The sequence below is a fragment of the Dinoponera quadriceps genome, unplaced genomic scaffold, assembly GCF_001313825.1.
Source record: "Dinoponera quadriceps isolate SergipeBrazil2010 unplaced genomic scaffold, ASM131382v1 scaffold179, whole genome shotgun sequence".
NCBI lineage: Eukaryota > Metazoa > Arthropoda > Insecta > Hymenoptera > Formicidae > Dinoponera > Dinoponera quadriceps.
The window spans coordinates 735,236-745,788 of NW_014554529.1; the positions used below are offsets into that span (position 1 = coordinate 735,236).

Here is a 10,553-nt window from a genome sequence, read left to right on the forward strand (position 1 = left end):
ATCTATTCTTGTCCGTTTCCACTACTTATTACTCTTACGAACAGACTAGATGCAGACTGCGACTGCGTGCGCTCGCGACCGAGAACATATATATATATATACAAGGTAACAAGTGTAACTAACATTACCTGCAGCCAAGCGGAGCAGTCGATTCCTCATCGATCTCCTCACTCCGCTCTACGTCTCCTCCCACGGCCGCGCTGGATTGTTTCTGACGTTGTAGATGAGGCGTCATATGACACTAATTAATTCATAACGATTGAATCTACCGTTAACTATATACAGTTACATGTTATTGTACAGAGTTGGAGAGTAATGCACATTACTTATTACGCTATTAAGGAGGAAGACTAAGCAGAAAGATATCTCAAAAATAGATATTTTTAACAGTTTTTTGAGAAAACCGTGGTGAGTTAAAGAAAAATTGGTTTTATGCGCTGAATAATAAAATATTTGCCAAATATTTTCGTAGAAAAAGTTCCCTATATTTATTTATTATAAAGTTATTAGTTGCTAAAGAAAGCTCTTCTAAGAAACGGGTTCATACGGCCGGTCTCCGTCAATAGGTGTGGAACCCAAACTTCACATCGATTCGCATATCCCATCTTGATTAAATGCTTATGTACCGTTGTCCTGGGAATATTAGTGGCATCCACTAACTCGCGCACACAATATCGAGGATTTTCAGCGAGCATAGCCTTGAAAAATTCCGTATCCATCGTTGCTGGGCGGCCGCTGCGGTCTTCATCTTTCAAGTCAAAATTGCCAGCTCTAAATCTCTTAAACCGATTGCGGACGGTCCTAATAGTCGTAGTACCACTCCCGTAAACGGTGCAAAGTCTCGTCTGCAGTGTCCTTTGCACTATTATCTTTTTTAAAGCAATGAAGCATAACATGCCGCAAATGCTTCTTTTGGCTATCCATATTGAACGGCGTAAGAAAAGATTTCTAAGAGACTTTGTTACCAATGAAACGTACTTTAAAAGAGCTCTGGGACGACTGAAACCGATGCCCTAAACGGCCAAGAGATAAGCCTGCGTGTTTATATAAACACAGCCAGCTAGAGTCATTCGTAGTGTGGTGCGGAAGAAACTTATGGGACAACCTAATAGTAAAATCGACAATCAAGAACTAACTTCGTTACCGTATGTAATCATAATCGAATGATAGCTTAACATTACTACACAAAGCCGGTGTTGCAGTTTATAATTCGATACGATAATGAATTTAATTCCTATTTATGATCATATTTTTTGTAATCATCGATCATATTATTGCATCGCCTCTATTTACTCATTCGTTTCATGTCTCGATCAGAGATGCCAGTTCCCTCATTCTGTAACTTTTAACATATGCGTTACAGGCATAATGCATGCATTATAAATCTATACACAGACAAAAATATCACAAATAGTTGCGCAACGATCGGATGTTGGGAAAGCTGATTGTATAAATGAAATTACTTTCCAAATATAAATTCTCAATCTCATTAAACTATCGGCTGCGTTTCTTCCACATACAGCAACAAACGAAATATTATAAAACAGGTCTAACCCCCGCAAAGACAGCCGTTTGCTACAACTGCGATTAAAAATCGCAAGTCGATTTAAAGCAAGATATAAATCTCGAGCAAATAAATTAGTACTACAAAAAAGAGGTTTCAAAGGGTGGGCCAATAGTCACTTTACCATTTAAAAATGAAATAACTTTTTTATTTTTAATTATTTCATAATTTTCTTTTTAATATTATAATGTACACATCTTGGAGATTTTTTTGGTCTAAACATGAAAGAGAACATCTTTTAAATGCCCCCCGTTTTCCCCTTCACAAAGGCGAGCTCTTTCTATGGTACTCTCCATAACTGCTTGCAAAGTGACTCTGTTTATCATTCGAATTTCCTGACGAATATTGTTCTTCAGCTTAGCAAGAGTTCGGGGCTTAGTAACAAGCATTAGCTGTTTCAAATATTCTTTCATTTCAAGCAAAAACGCATCGAATAAGCATAATTACAATATTGGAAATGAGGCCCCTATACTAAATAATTACCCATTATTCTGTGTTATTTTCATCTATTAGTTTTCTACTCCCTACTCTCACTCTCTTTATAACTGTCATAACTGTATCTACAAAAAGTAAAAATGACACAAAGCATCCATATTCTTCATCCTTGAGATACATTTATATTTTACGACGATACTTATTTGACATTATCTTTGTTTCTTTTCCGCAGACCTTCTTCGAAAGTATTATGGCATATATATTGCGACACACATAAACCAACTGGCATTGAAAATATTAATCCGTACATAAATTATTTGTACCATAATAACCTCTTAACCTGAGATTCAAACGAACTGCCACTTGACCGATAGCGATGATACATACAGCCTTTTTCTTTTTCTTCTTCTCAATTATGGCTATGAATTACCCTGAGGCCTGTCTCCTATGCAGAAACTAGAATGATACAGCCTTCATATTCTCAATCGTGGCTATGGACTATCCTGAGACATGTCTCTTACGCCAGTAGCATGCATATAACCACAACCAAGCGGCGCAAAGGAAGCGTTCGGGGAGACGCTATTTAGCGCTATCGCGTCATTATATTTTTATTGCTTTTTACATATGCAACAAGGATAGAATGACGCGGTAGCGTTAAATAGTAGGTCTGTTTTTTTTCGCTACACTAAAACTGCACTAGAACTGCACTTAACTGAACTGATGCCGCACTGGGAAAAACTAGTACAGAATAGTTCAGTTTAGTGCAAAAGTGCAATGAAGAGGTCTGTTCGTTTTTGCCGCACCGTTGAAACGCTACAGTGTAGTAGACAACATGGCGCATCACATGGCTGTCTCTTCGAAGGCACCTAAAGCTGACCACACGTGGCACGACCAATCAGCATCGCGGATTCAGATTGACGTGAACTATGTCGCTTAATATATGATGCTTTCCATTTGATGACACAAGTCGATACAAACATCATTTTGTCGCATTCAATGAATAACAAAGATAGAGATGCTTACGAAGATAACTTCGTAACGTAATGACGTTATCAATAACTTTATTACCATAATCTTATCGGAGTTCGGCACCTACTCCGACATCCCCTTAAATAAGACGAGAAAAAACAAGTTTCTCGAACGTAGCAAAATAAATACTTGTGATGTTGTCATGGAGATAACAGTTTATTGACCACACTTGGGAATAACATAGTAGTCACAGATAGCAGATACAAATAACGTTCACACAAATTGTGAATTTTGCCAAGTTCAGTATATGAATGAGAAATAACATGTGGTGGGGATACAGTGAATCGTTAGATTTACAAAATGAAATTTCTCAAAAAGACAGCCGAGTTTTAAAAAATCTTGAAATACTTATTGTAGGTGCTAGTGATGCACGACATATTGTTAAAACGCTAGCATCGTCTTACATGCATCCTGATAGAGTTATTACATATCACGTTATCGAATCAACTTTGGAACAAGTTGCTAGATCAATACTTTTATTGAATATTTGCTTACAAAAAGACTTAGGTATGTATTTATAAATAAATAGCAAAGCTATTTTACGCACTTATGTTGGAAAGAGTTATATATTATATAATAAATATACTAGGACTGCAGGAAGCAACACGGTATTACTTGGAGATTTTAGGCAATACTCTCCTTAGACCAGCTACAGCAAAGTATTTAACAAAATGCACCAAACAGCTATTAGATATTTCAACTTGCACCATTGACTGTCCGTGGTTATCATTAGAAAACTTCAAGTACAAGGATAGAGATCATTTGGAGTCTATTTTTAAGTAAGTTAACATAATGAAATTAATATAAAAAGAAGTGATTTTAAATATATATATTTGTATTTGTATATATATATATATATATCTATCTATTTATCTATCTATCTATATGTGTGTGTGTGTGTGTATGATTATGTATGATAATTATATATCGGATAATAGTTATAGGATATGAAAAGATCCATTTACTGATATTATCAGTTTGACCTTGGGTGGCATTTCCAAAGTCAGAACAAGATCACCTTGAATTTTTTAAATGGAACTTCCTACTTTTTATTGCATATTCTTATAGCTTACCTTGAAAGCTTTTCAAAACACCATAAAAAGGTATTTTTTCATTAAGTACTTTTTGATTTATAAGACTTGAAAGTTGCAGTACCTCCGGAATTAGCATTACCCAAAGTAAATATAAGGACCTCACAATTCGTCACTTAATATTTTTTTACCACACCTTCTCTGCTTCTGCTGTTCTCTGTGTGTGTGTGTGTGTGTGTGTGTGTAATACTCTCTTACATGTATATGTGTAAATATAACACGATATATATATGTATACATAATACTATATATTTTATAAGGTTTTGGGCACGTGCAACACATGAAGGAATTCCTATTATAAACTATTGGGACTGTAGAATTAGGAAATTATTAAAAACAAGATACGAGTACAGAGAAGGAATTTTCGACTGGGATTACTATATGGTTTTAAAGCCTAGAGGCATCTTCAATCTGACTATACAAGAGTATAAGTAAGCATATAGTAAACATAGTAGAAGCTTTGTATATGTGCGTTATGGATATAAATGACGTATTAAATAATCGCGTAAAATGATATCAGGAAAAACGTCGACATGATCGCTTTCAGGTTACTCTCTGGTGTATACATTCCGTACACATGTGAATGCAAATATGTAATCAAAATTATGTTAAATCATTGTTAAAATAAATATATTGATATTATTTGTTAATAATTAATTAAATTAAATTAAATTAATTATTTAATAAAATTCGAATCTCAATATCGGGATTAATTAAACGTTATAAATATTCATCATCATACACAAATATATATTGAGTGATTGTAATTAATCAGATTTTGGAGGAATAACGGAGTTGCGTTCACATGGCTTGAAGGTGAACCAGTCCGAAGCAATCCAACTTTATTAAACAATATAATACAATATGGATCTGGATTTCTCCATTATGCGTACTTAGGAGATATTGTAAATGGTCCCTTTTTTACATGGGCTGCGAGCGAAAGAATAGATAAAAAGTAAAGTACTTTTCCACAATTAAATTTGCACATTTATTTTTAACACTTACAATAGATTTTTATTTTAAAGACTTAGGGCAACTGACATAGCCGAAGGAGAATTAATGCGAACTATTCATGAGATAAAAATGAAAAAATCTCTATGCGAAGACTATATTGGTGCTCATAGAGATTCTTCTATTTTAAATGGCCCTGTAGTGACTGAGATGCCAGATAATGAAATGGAACTTGAATCATGGATAAATACTGACAATAAAATGGATAAAGAAAAGATTTCTTGGGTTGAAGTACCAAATCACAAGGTATATTTTATATTTTGCAATAAGAAAATATGGATATTTCACTTATATATAATATCTAATAATTATACATAATATATATTATACGATATATTACATATTAAACGATTTCGTTTTTAGATAATCTTTCACCCTGCATCATCATTGGAATTGTTTAAATCTAAATCCGAATACATAGATAGGTATCATTTGATTTGGGTAGCACACAATATGACAAAGCAATTAGCAAATTTGGCACCATTAGTCTCAACAGGTGCATCGGTCATTGTGGAGTTAAGCAAATATGTAGCAGATTTGCGTAAAGAAGATTTGCAGAATTTTAACAAAGAATTGAAGGAGACCATGCAAAAAAATGGGCTTCGTTCAACCTATGACTTTGATTCCAATGAGCACACACTTGCTCGTTTATGCAAAGATTAAAATTCTTTTTTCTTTAATAACATATATACACACGTGCGTGCGCGCTCACATATGTGTGTGTGTGTGAGTGTGTGTGATCTTCCTTTATGCAAACATATTCATCACTACTGACGATGTTATTTCTCTATACTAATTCATTCTTAGCTAAATTCCAAGACTTACTCAGATAAACAATTTCCGTACGCCAATAATTAAACTGTAAATAATTAATTAACAATAAATAATTACTAATCGGCAGATAAATCTCTCACGTTTTCTAATATTTCATAAACTCAAACGATAAACATACCTTTCACTATTATTGCCTAATGCAGAAAACCGCGCAGAGTCTAAGCTATTTCAAGATCACGCCATATGCTATAGTGAAGCCTGAATCACACTATTTCTCTTTTAAGAATAAGAATCATGCCATATGCTATAGTGAAGCCTGAATCACACTATTTCTCTTTTAAGAATAAGAATCAAACCATATTTTAGCACGGAATCGTTGTTAACCGCCGACTAAATTAATTTCATATTTTCAATATTCATTCAATTTCATATTGTCATTATAATATCTATAACATGGACGCCGTGCTAAATTATTATTCAAAAATAGACTTATAAATTACTTATAAATAATAAGAATATACAAGACAAAAATTCGTGGCAATTATACCCAAGCAGCACGTAAACGTTCGAGGAATGTTCGCTTTACGTTCACTTGGTTTGGTTATATTCAAAGTGTGAACGTTTGAAGAACATACGTTTTAGAACTTTTAATATATATTTTACGTAGCAGCAAAAGTGTCGCAGTATCGACATCAGTAGTGACTGGCCGACCAGAGCGAAGAGTACTTGGAGACTAAAATCTCCGCAACGAAATTTTGTAAACCACTTCCGATGCACACTTTCGCTTACGGCATTCTCTCCGTACACGACATCTTTTCGTGAGTTTTTGTCTTTTCGGAAATAAAAAAGCGAAATACCGAAAATATACGTTTTTTCCTTCTATATTCAAAATATAATTAAACTTCGTATACGTCCGGATCTCGTTAAATACTTTCTTAAAATGTCGGCACAAATTTCAGCTTTCACTTAATGTGCGACATTTCATATATTTAACACATGGTGAAAAGCAGAGTAACCCAAAAGCGGAGTCATCACTCAGTTGACCGTCCACGTAAGTCACTAATTTTACTACTTTCAAATTTCCCTATATAGTTATCTATCGTGGACGTAACAGTAGTATTGCATATATGTCCGTATATCAACTATTTCTCTAACATTTGACGACTCTTCCGCTGAATGCGCAGTCTAGTTATTATACGTCTATGAGATAAACGCTTTTGGTTTCTGTCCACAGGACGCGCTTACCACGGGGCGAAAGTTCGCACAGTAGCCGATCAACGTGCCGTCTTCCACGAGAACTAAAAGTTTATTGGCTGCCGTATCGCTTCTTGCCGCGCGGCAAGCATTTCTGCGTTTTGTAGGCAGAAGCTATCTGCTTAGATATATTACATCTATGGATAAATCTTGAGAGAGCCTAATGATTGTATTTAACCTTTAAAGTGCACATACACAATGGTGATATATAGTGTTTATATTGTATCAAAGTCTGGTGGCTTAATTTTCAATCATGATCACAATGTTCCAAAGATCGAAATTGAAAAGTCTTTTAACTATCCACTGGACATTAAGTTGAATTATGAAAATAAGAAGGTGATAGTAGCTTTTGGACAAAGGGATGGAATAAACGGTAAATACAACACATATGCAACACATGTTTTTTTGAAAATACTGTTTAAAATGTGTTATATATATGGGAAATATAAAAGCAAAATATAATAATTTATATTTATTATGAATATTCATTATTAAGTCACATTTAATAAGTTATTAAGAGAGATTAAAATATTTTCAGTGGGTCATGTATTGACAGCTGTAAGTGGAATGGCAGTCACAGGACGTGAACTTGAAGATGGAAGAGATGTATTGGAGATGTTGGGACAGTCAGAAAATTTTCCTATTACATTGAAATTTAGTCGAGCAAAGATGACCACAAACGAGAAAATATTTTTAGCTTCAATGTTTTATCCACTGTTTGCTATAGCAAGTCAATTAAGTCCTGAACCACGTAGTTCTGGAATTGAAGTTCTGGAGGCAGATACATTTCGTCTGTACTGTTTCCAAACATTGACAGGTGTTAAATTTATGATAGTAGCTGAACCTTTTCAACCAGGCATGGAGATTTTGTTGAAAAGAGTATATGACTTGTACGCTGACTATGCGCTAAAGAATCCATTTTATGCATTAGAAATGCCTATTCGATGTGAGCTTTTTGAAACTAATTTACAGACTCTGTTAGAAACTGTTGAAAAATCTGGAATAAGCAATGTATAATTTACATTATATATATATATATATATATTTTATATTATTTATAAATTCACAATTATTTAAAATTCTTAATTGTGTGAGCGCGAGCGTATTGTGGCAGACAGCGCACTGGTCTGCCACACCAGAGGTTCTGGGTTCGATTTCCAGTAAGATCAGAAAATTTATATACGCTCGTGTCTCCTTTGGATGGTCTGGCAAGTCAGAATATCAACCAGAATATATTTGCCCAAAGTACTTCGCAGAAATATAATAATAAATATACCATTCGGAGTCGGTATTAAATTGTAGATCCCATATGCCTGTATAATCAACATGCGCAACATAGGCATATGCGTGAGAGAGAAAAACAGGTTTACGGGTCTATTATAAAGAGGAAGAAAAAGAAGAAGAATTAATTATGTAATTAAGATTTCTTAAATCACCCTAACTAGATATTTCTAGTATAAAAATTTCATTTTTATTAAGTAATTATATATTTTCATATCTCTTCTATCCAAAATATTATGGGTTATTAACATATAATAATTAACATTGTTTCGGTTGATACAAATAATCGTTAGCTACTAACACAGCTTTAATTTTAAATGTTATATCAGTATTTTCTTTGTTTATGTTACGAACCACACATATTTTTTTAATAATTTGATAATGTGGATACAGTATTTTCTGCCATCAATAATATATTTTGAAAGTTATTGTTTACTTTGTTACAAATACAAACGTACAAATATATTTCCAATATATTTTCCCTTCAAGTATAAAAATAACAAATTATCACGAATTTGTCTTGGGGATGTTATCACGGCACCATATTCCACTGCTCGTTCAAATTAGGTTCTTTGATCTATAAAATAAAAAGAGAAGTTTAGAAACATTTTTAAAAGTATATATGTAAGAATAACATATAAAGATTAAATCAGGAGATAGCGAGTAAAATTTATGATACATCACCTTCATTATCAACGCATCTACGCACGCATTGCGTATACGTGCAGAAGTTGCGGGAGCATCTAATCTAAAGTAACCGGGAATATTCATATCTCGACGTGCAGCCTTAATTGCCTCCTTGATGGCGAAGAACGCAGACGATGCTAGAAATAGCGGCGGCTCACCAACAGCCTGTAAATGTTTAAACAGTTGCAGTATTATAAGAATATTTTATTTTAATATTTGTTTTTTTTTCAAATTATATTGTATACTTCATTTCAACACTTTTTCTCAATATAGTTCGAAATGCAAGCAAAGTTCTAATAAGGTAATTTAACTTCTAGGAATTAATCAAAACCAAATTTTCTTTTTGGACCATTACACCGTGATTTAAAAGTAAACATTTTTGGCTAGATCTCCAAATCTTGATAAAAACGATTTTTTATATACAGAAAATATCCTTAACGGAAAAAAATAACTTTTTATAAATAATTTAGTATTTATCTCACTTTTTTTTAGATAAATACAAAATAACTCTCGATTTTCTTAAGAATAGTTTTTTTCTAAACGATTTGTTTTTCTAAACGATTCGTCATTTCTCCTTTCACGATATTCTTGAATACGACGGATTTTCTTTACATCATTTAGTCGAGTATTTTTATTTCCTGACTCTCTCCAAATTTCATGCAGAATTTTTGATAGGAAACCTTAAACGGATCTAAAGAGGTTAATTATTTTCGAAAGGCATGATTTTTAGTTAAGGAATATCTATCTTAGATTACTGTACATATTGATTGTATTCCGAACTATATTGAAAGAAAATGTTCAAATCACATTGAAATGAAATAACCGTGGCAACATAATAGTGTATACATGTGTGTGTGTAAAAATGAGAAATATTTGAATAACAAATTCCATTAAAGAATATCATATATTATATTATACCTTAGAAGAATATACCGCTCTCGGATTGGAAGCACCTTTTAACAAGGAAACGTTAAATTCCTTAGGTATGTCGGTGAAACCTGGCAGCTTGTACGCGCCAGGACCTCTGCTGAATAAAACCCCTGTTGGTGAATAAATCATTTCCTCTAATGTGAATAAACCATATCCTTGGATGAAGCCACCTTCGATTTGCCCTATATCGATGGCTGGGTTTAAACTTTCACCCAAATCCATGATAATGTCGGTTCGTAGAACCTGTATCAATTCAAAGATATTATTCGTATTGATAAAAACATTATAAATATTAACATGTTTGTTGCAACGATTCGCATATACATGTAAGTATAAGTTACGTTATAATGACTTATGTACAAAATTGAAATCATATTAATGTACCTAGTTAACATCAGGAAGAGATAGATAACAATGTTTACTAGCGTTCTAAGGCTGACCTTTTAAGAATATACATACATATATATATATATATATATATATATATATATATATAT

At 33.2% G+C, this 10,553-nt stretch overlaps 4 protein-coding genes across 11 annotated transcripts in view; 2 read left to right on the forward strand and 2 right to left on the reverse strand.

Moving 5' to 3' along the window:
• Window positions 1-104: 104 nt before the first annotated feature.
• Window positions 105-1,674, reverse strand: LOC106751782 (histone-lysine N-methyltransferase SETMAR-like). Its single transcript, XM_014632897.1, has 2 exons — window positions 627-1,674; window positions 105-241 (listed from the first exon to the last, which is right to left on the reverse strand). Exons 1-2 carry the CDS (start codon window positions 894-896, stop codon window positions 125-127), a joined length of 387 nt encoding a protein of 128 aa, XP_014488383.1. The 5' UTR covers window positions 897-1,674; the 3' UTR covers window positions 105-124.
• LOC106751778 (dynein assembly factor 3, axonemal) lies at window positions 382-5,808 on the forward strand. Of its 2 annotated transcripts, XM_014632891.1 has the most exons (7): window positions 382-408; window positions 3,386-3,535; window positions 3,618-3,807; window positions 4,380-4,550; window positions 4,895-5,074; window positions 5,145-5,376; window positions 5,494-5,808. In XM_014632891.1, the coding sequence occupies exons 2-7, from the start codon at window positions 3,433-3,435 to the stop codon at window positions 5,791-5,793; spliced, it is 1,176 nt and encodes a 391-aa protein (XP_014488377.1). In that variant the 5' UTR covers window positions 382-408; window positions 3,386-3,432; the 3' UTR covers window positions 5,794-5,808. The 2 variants fall into 2 exon arrangements, with proteins under 2 accessions (XP_014488377.1, XP_014488376.1); XM_014632890.1 differs by lacking the exon at window positions 382-408 and having other exon boundaries at window positions 3,182-3,535.
• A 408-nt stretch (window positions 5,809-6,216) lies between these two features.
• On the forward strand, window positions 6,217-8,189 carry LOC106751781 (trafficking protein particle complex subunit 4). 2 transcript variants are annotated; one of them, XM_014632896.1, is made up of 4 exons: window positions 6,217-6,722; window positions 6,864-6,955; window positions 7,139-7,531; window positions 7,697-8,189. In XM_014632896.1, exons 3-4 carry the CDS (start codon window positions 7,357-7,359, stop codon window positions 8,173-8,175), a joined length of 654 nt encoding a protein of 217 aa, XP_014488382.1. In that variant the 5' UTR covers window positions 6,217-6,722; window positions 6,864-6,955; window positions 7,139-7,356; the 3' UTR covers window positions 8,176-8,189. The 2 variants fall into 2 exon arrangements, with proteins under 2 accessions (XP_014488382.1, XP_014488381.1); XM_014632895.1 differs by having other exon boundaries at window positions 6,217-6,955.
• Window positions 8,190-8,867: 678 nt separating this feature from the next.
• LOC106751775 (xanthine dehydrogenase) overlaps window positions 8,868-10,553 on the reverse strand; it is a 20,013-nt gene continuing 18,327 nt past the window's right edge. For 4 of the 6 annotated variants that reach the window (XM_014632885.1, XM_014632883.1, XM_014632886.1 and 1 more), the window contains exons 23-25: window positions 10,045-10,299; window positions 9,124-9,291; window positions 8,869-9,016 (exon numbers count right to left, since the gene is read on the reverse strand). In XM_014632885.1, the coding sequence (XP_014488371.1) occupies window positions 8,972-9,016; window positions 9,124-9,291; window positions 10,045-10,299 (468 nt within the window). In that variant the 3' untranslated portion in view covers window positions 8,869-8,971. Of the gene's footprint in view, window positions 9,017-9,123; window positions 9,292-10,044; window positions 10,300-10,553 lie in introns of all 6 variants that reach the window. The other 2 variants (XM_014632881.1, XM_014632882.1) reach the window with 1 other exon arrangement.

Coding starts and splice junctions, on each gene's coding strand:
- LOC106751782 (XM_014632897.1), bottom strand. CDS start 896: ATGTTATGCTTCATTGCTTTAAAAAAGATAATAGTGCAAAGGACACTG. Junction 242..626: donor CTAATATTCCCAGGACAACG/GTACATAAGCAT, acceptor TGAATTAATTAG/TGTCATATGACGCCTCATCT.
- LOC106751778 (XM_014632890.1), top strand. CDS start 3,280: ATGAGAAATAACATGTGGTGGGGATACAGTGAATCGTTAGATTTACAA. Junction 3,536..3,617: donor TTGCTTACAAAAAGACTTAG/GTATGTATTTAT, acceptor TAAATATACTAG/GACTGCAGGAAGCAACACGG. Junction 3,808..4,379: donor CATTTGGAGTCTATTTTTAA/GTAAGTTAACAT, acceptor ATATTTTATAAG/GTTTTGGGCACGTGCAACAC.
- LOC106751781 (XM_014632895.1), top strand. CDS start 7,357: ATGGTGATATATAGTGTTTATATTGTATCAAAGTCTGGTGGCTTAATT. Junction 7,532..7,696: donor ACAAAGGGATGGAATAAACG/GTAAATACAACA, acceptor AAATATTTTCAG/TGGGTCATGTATTGACAGCT.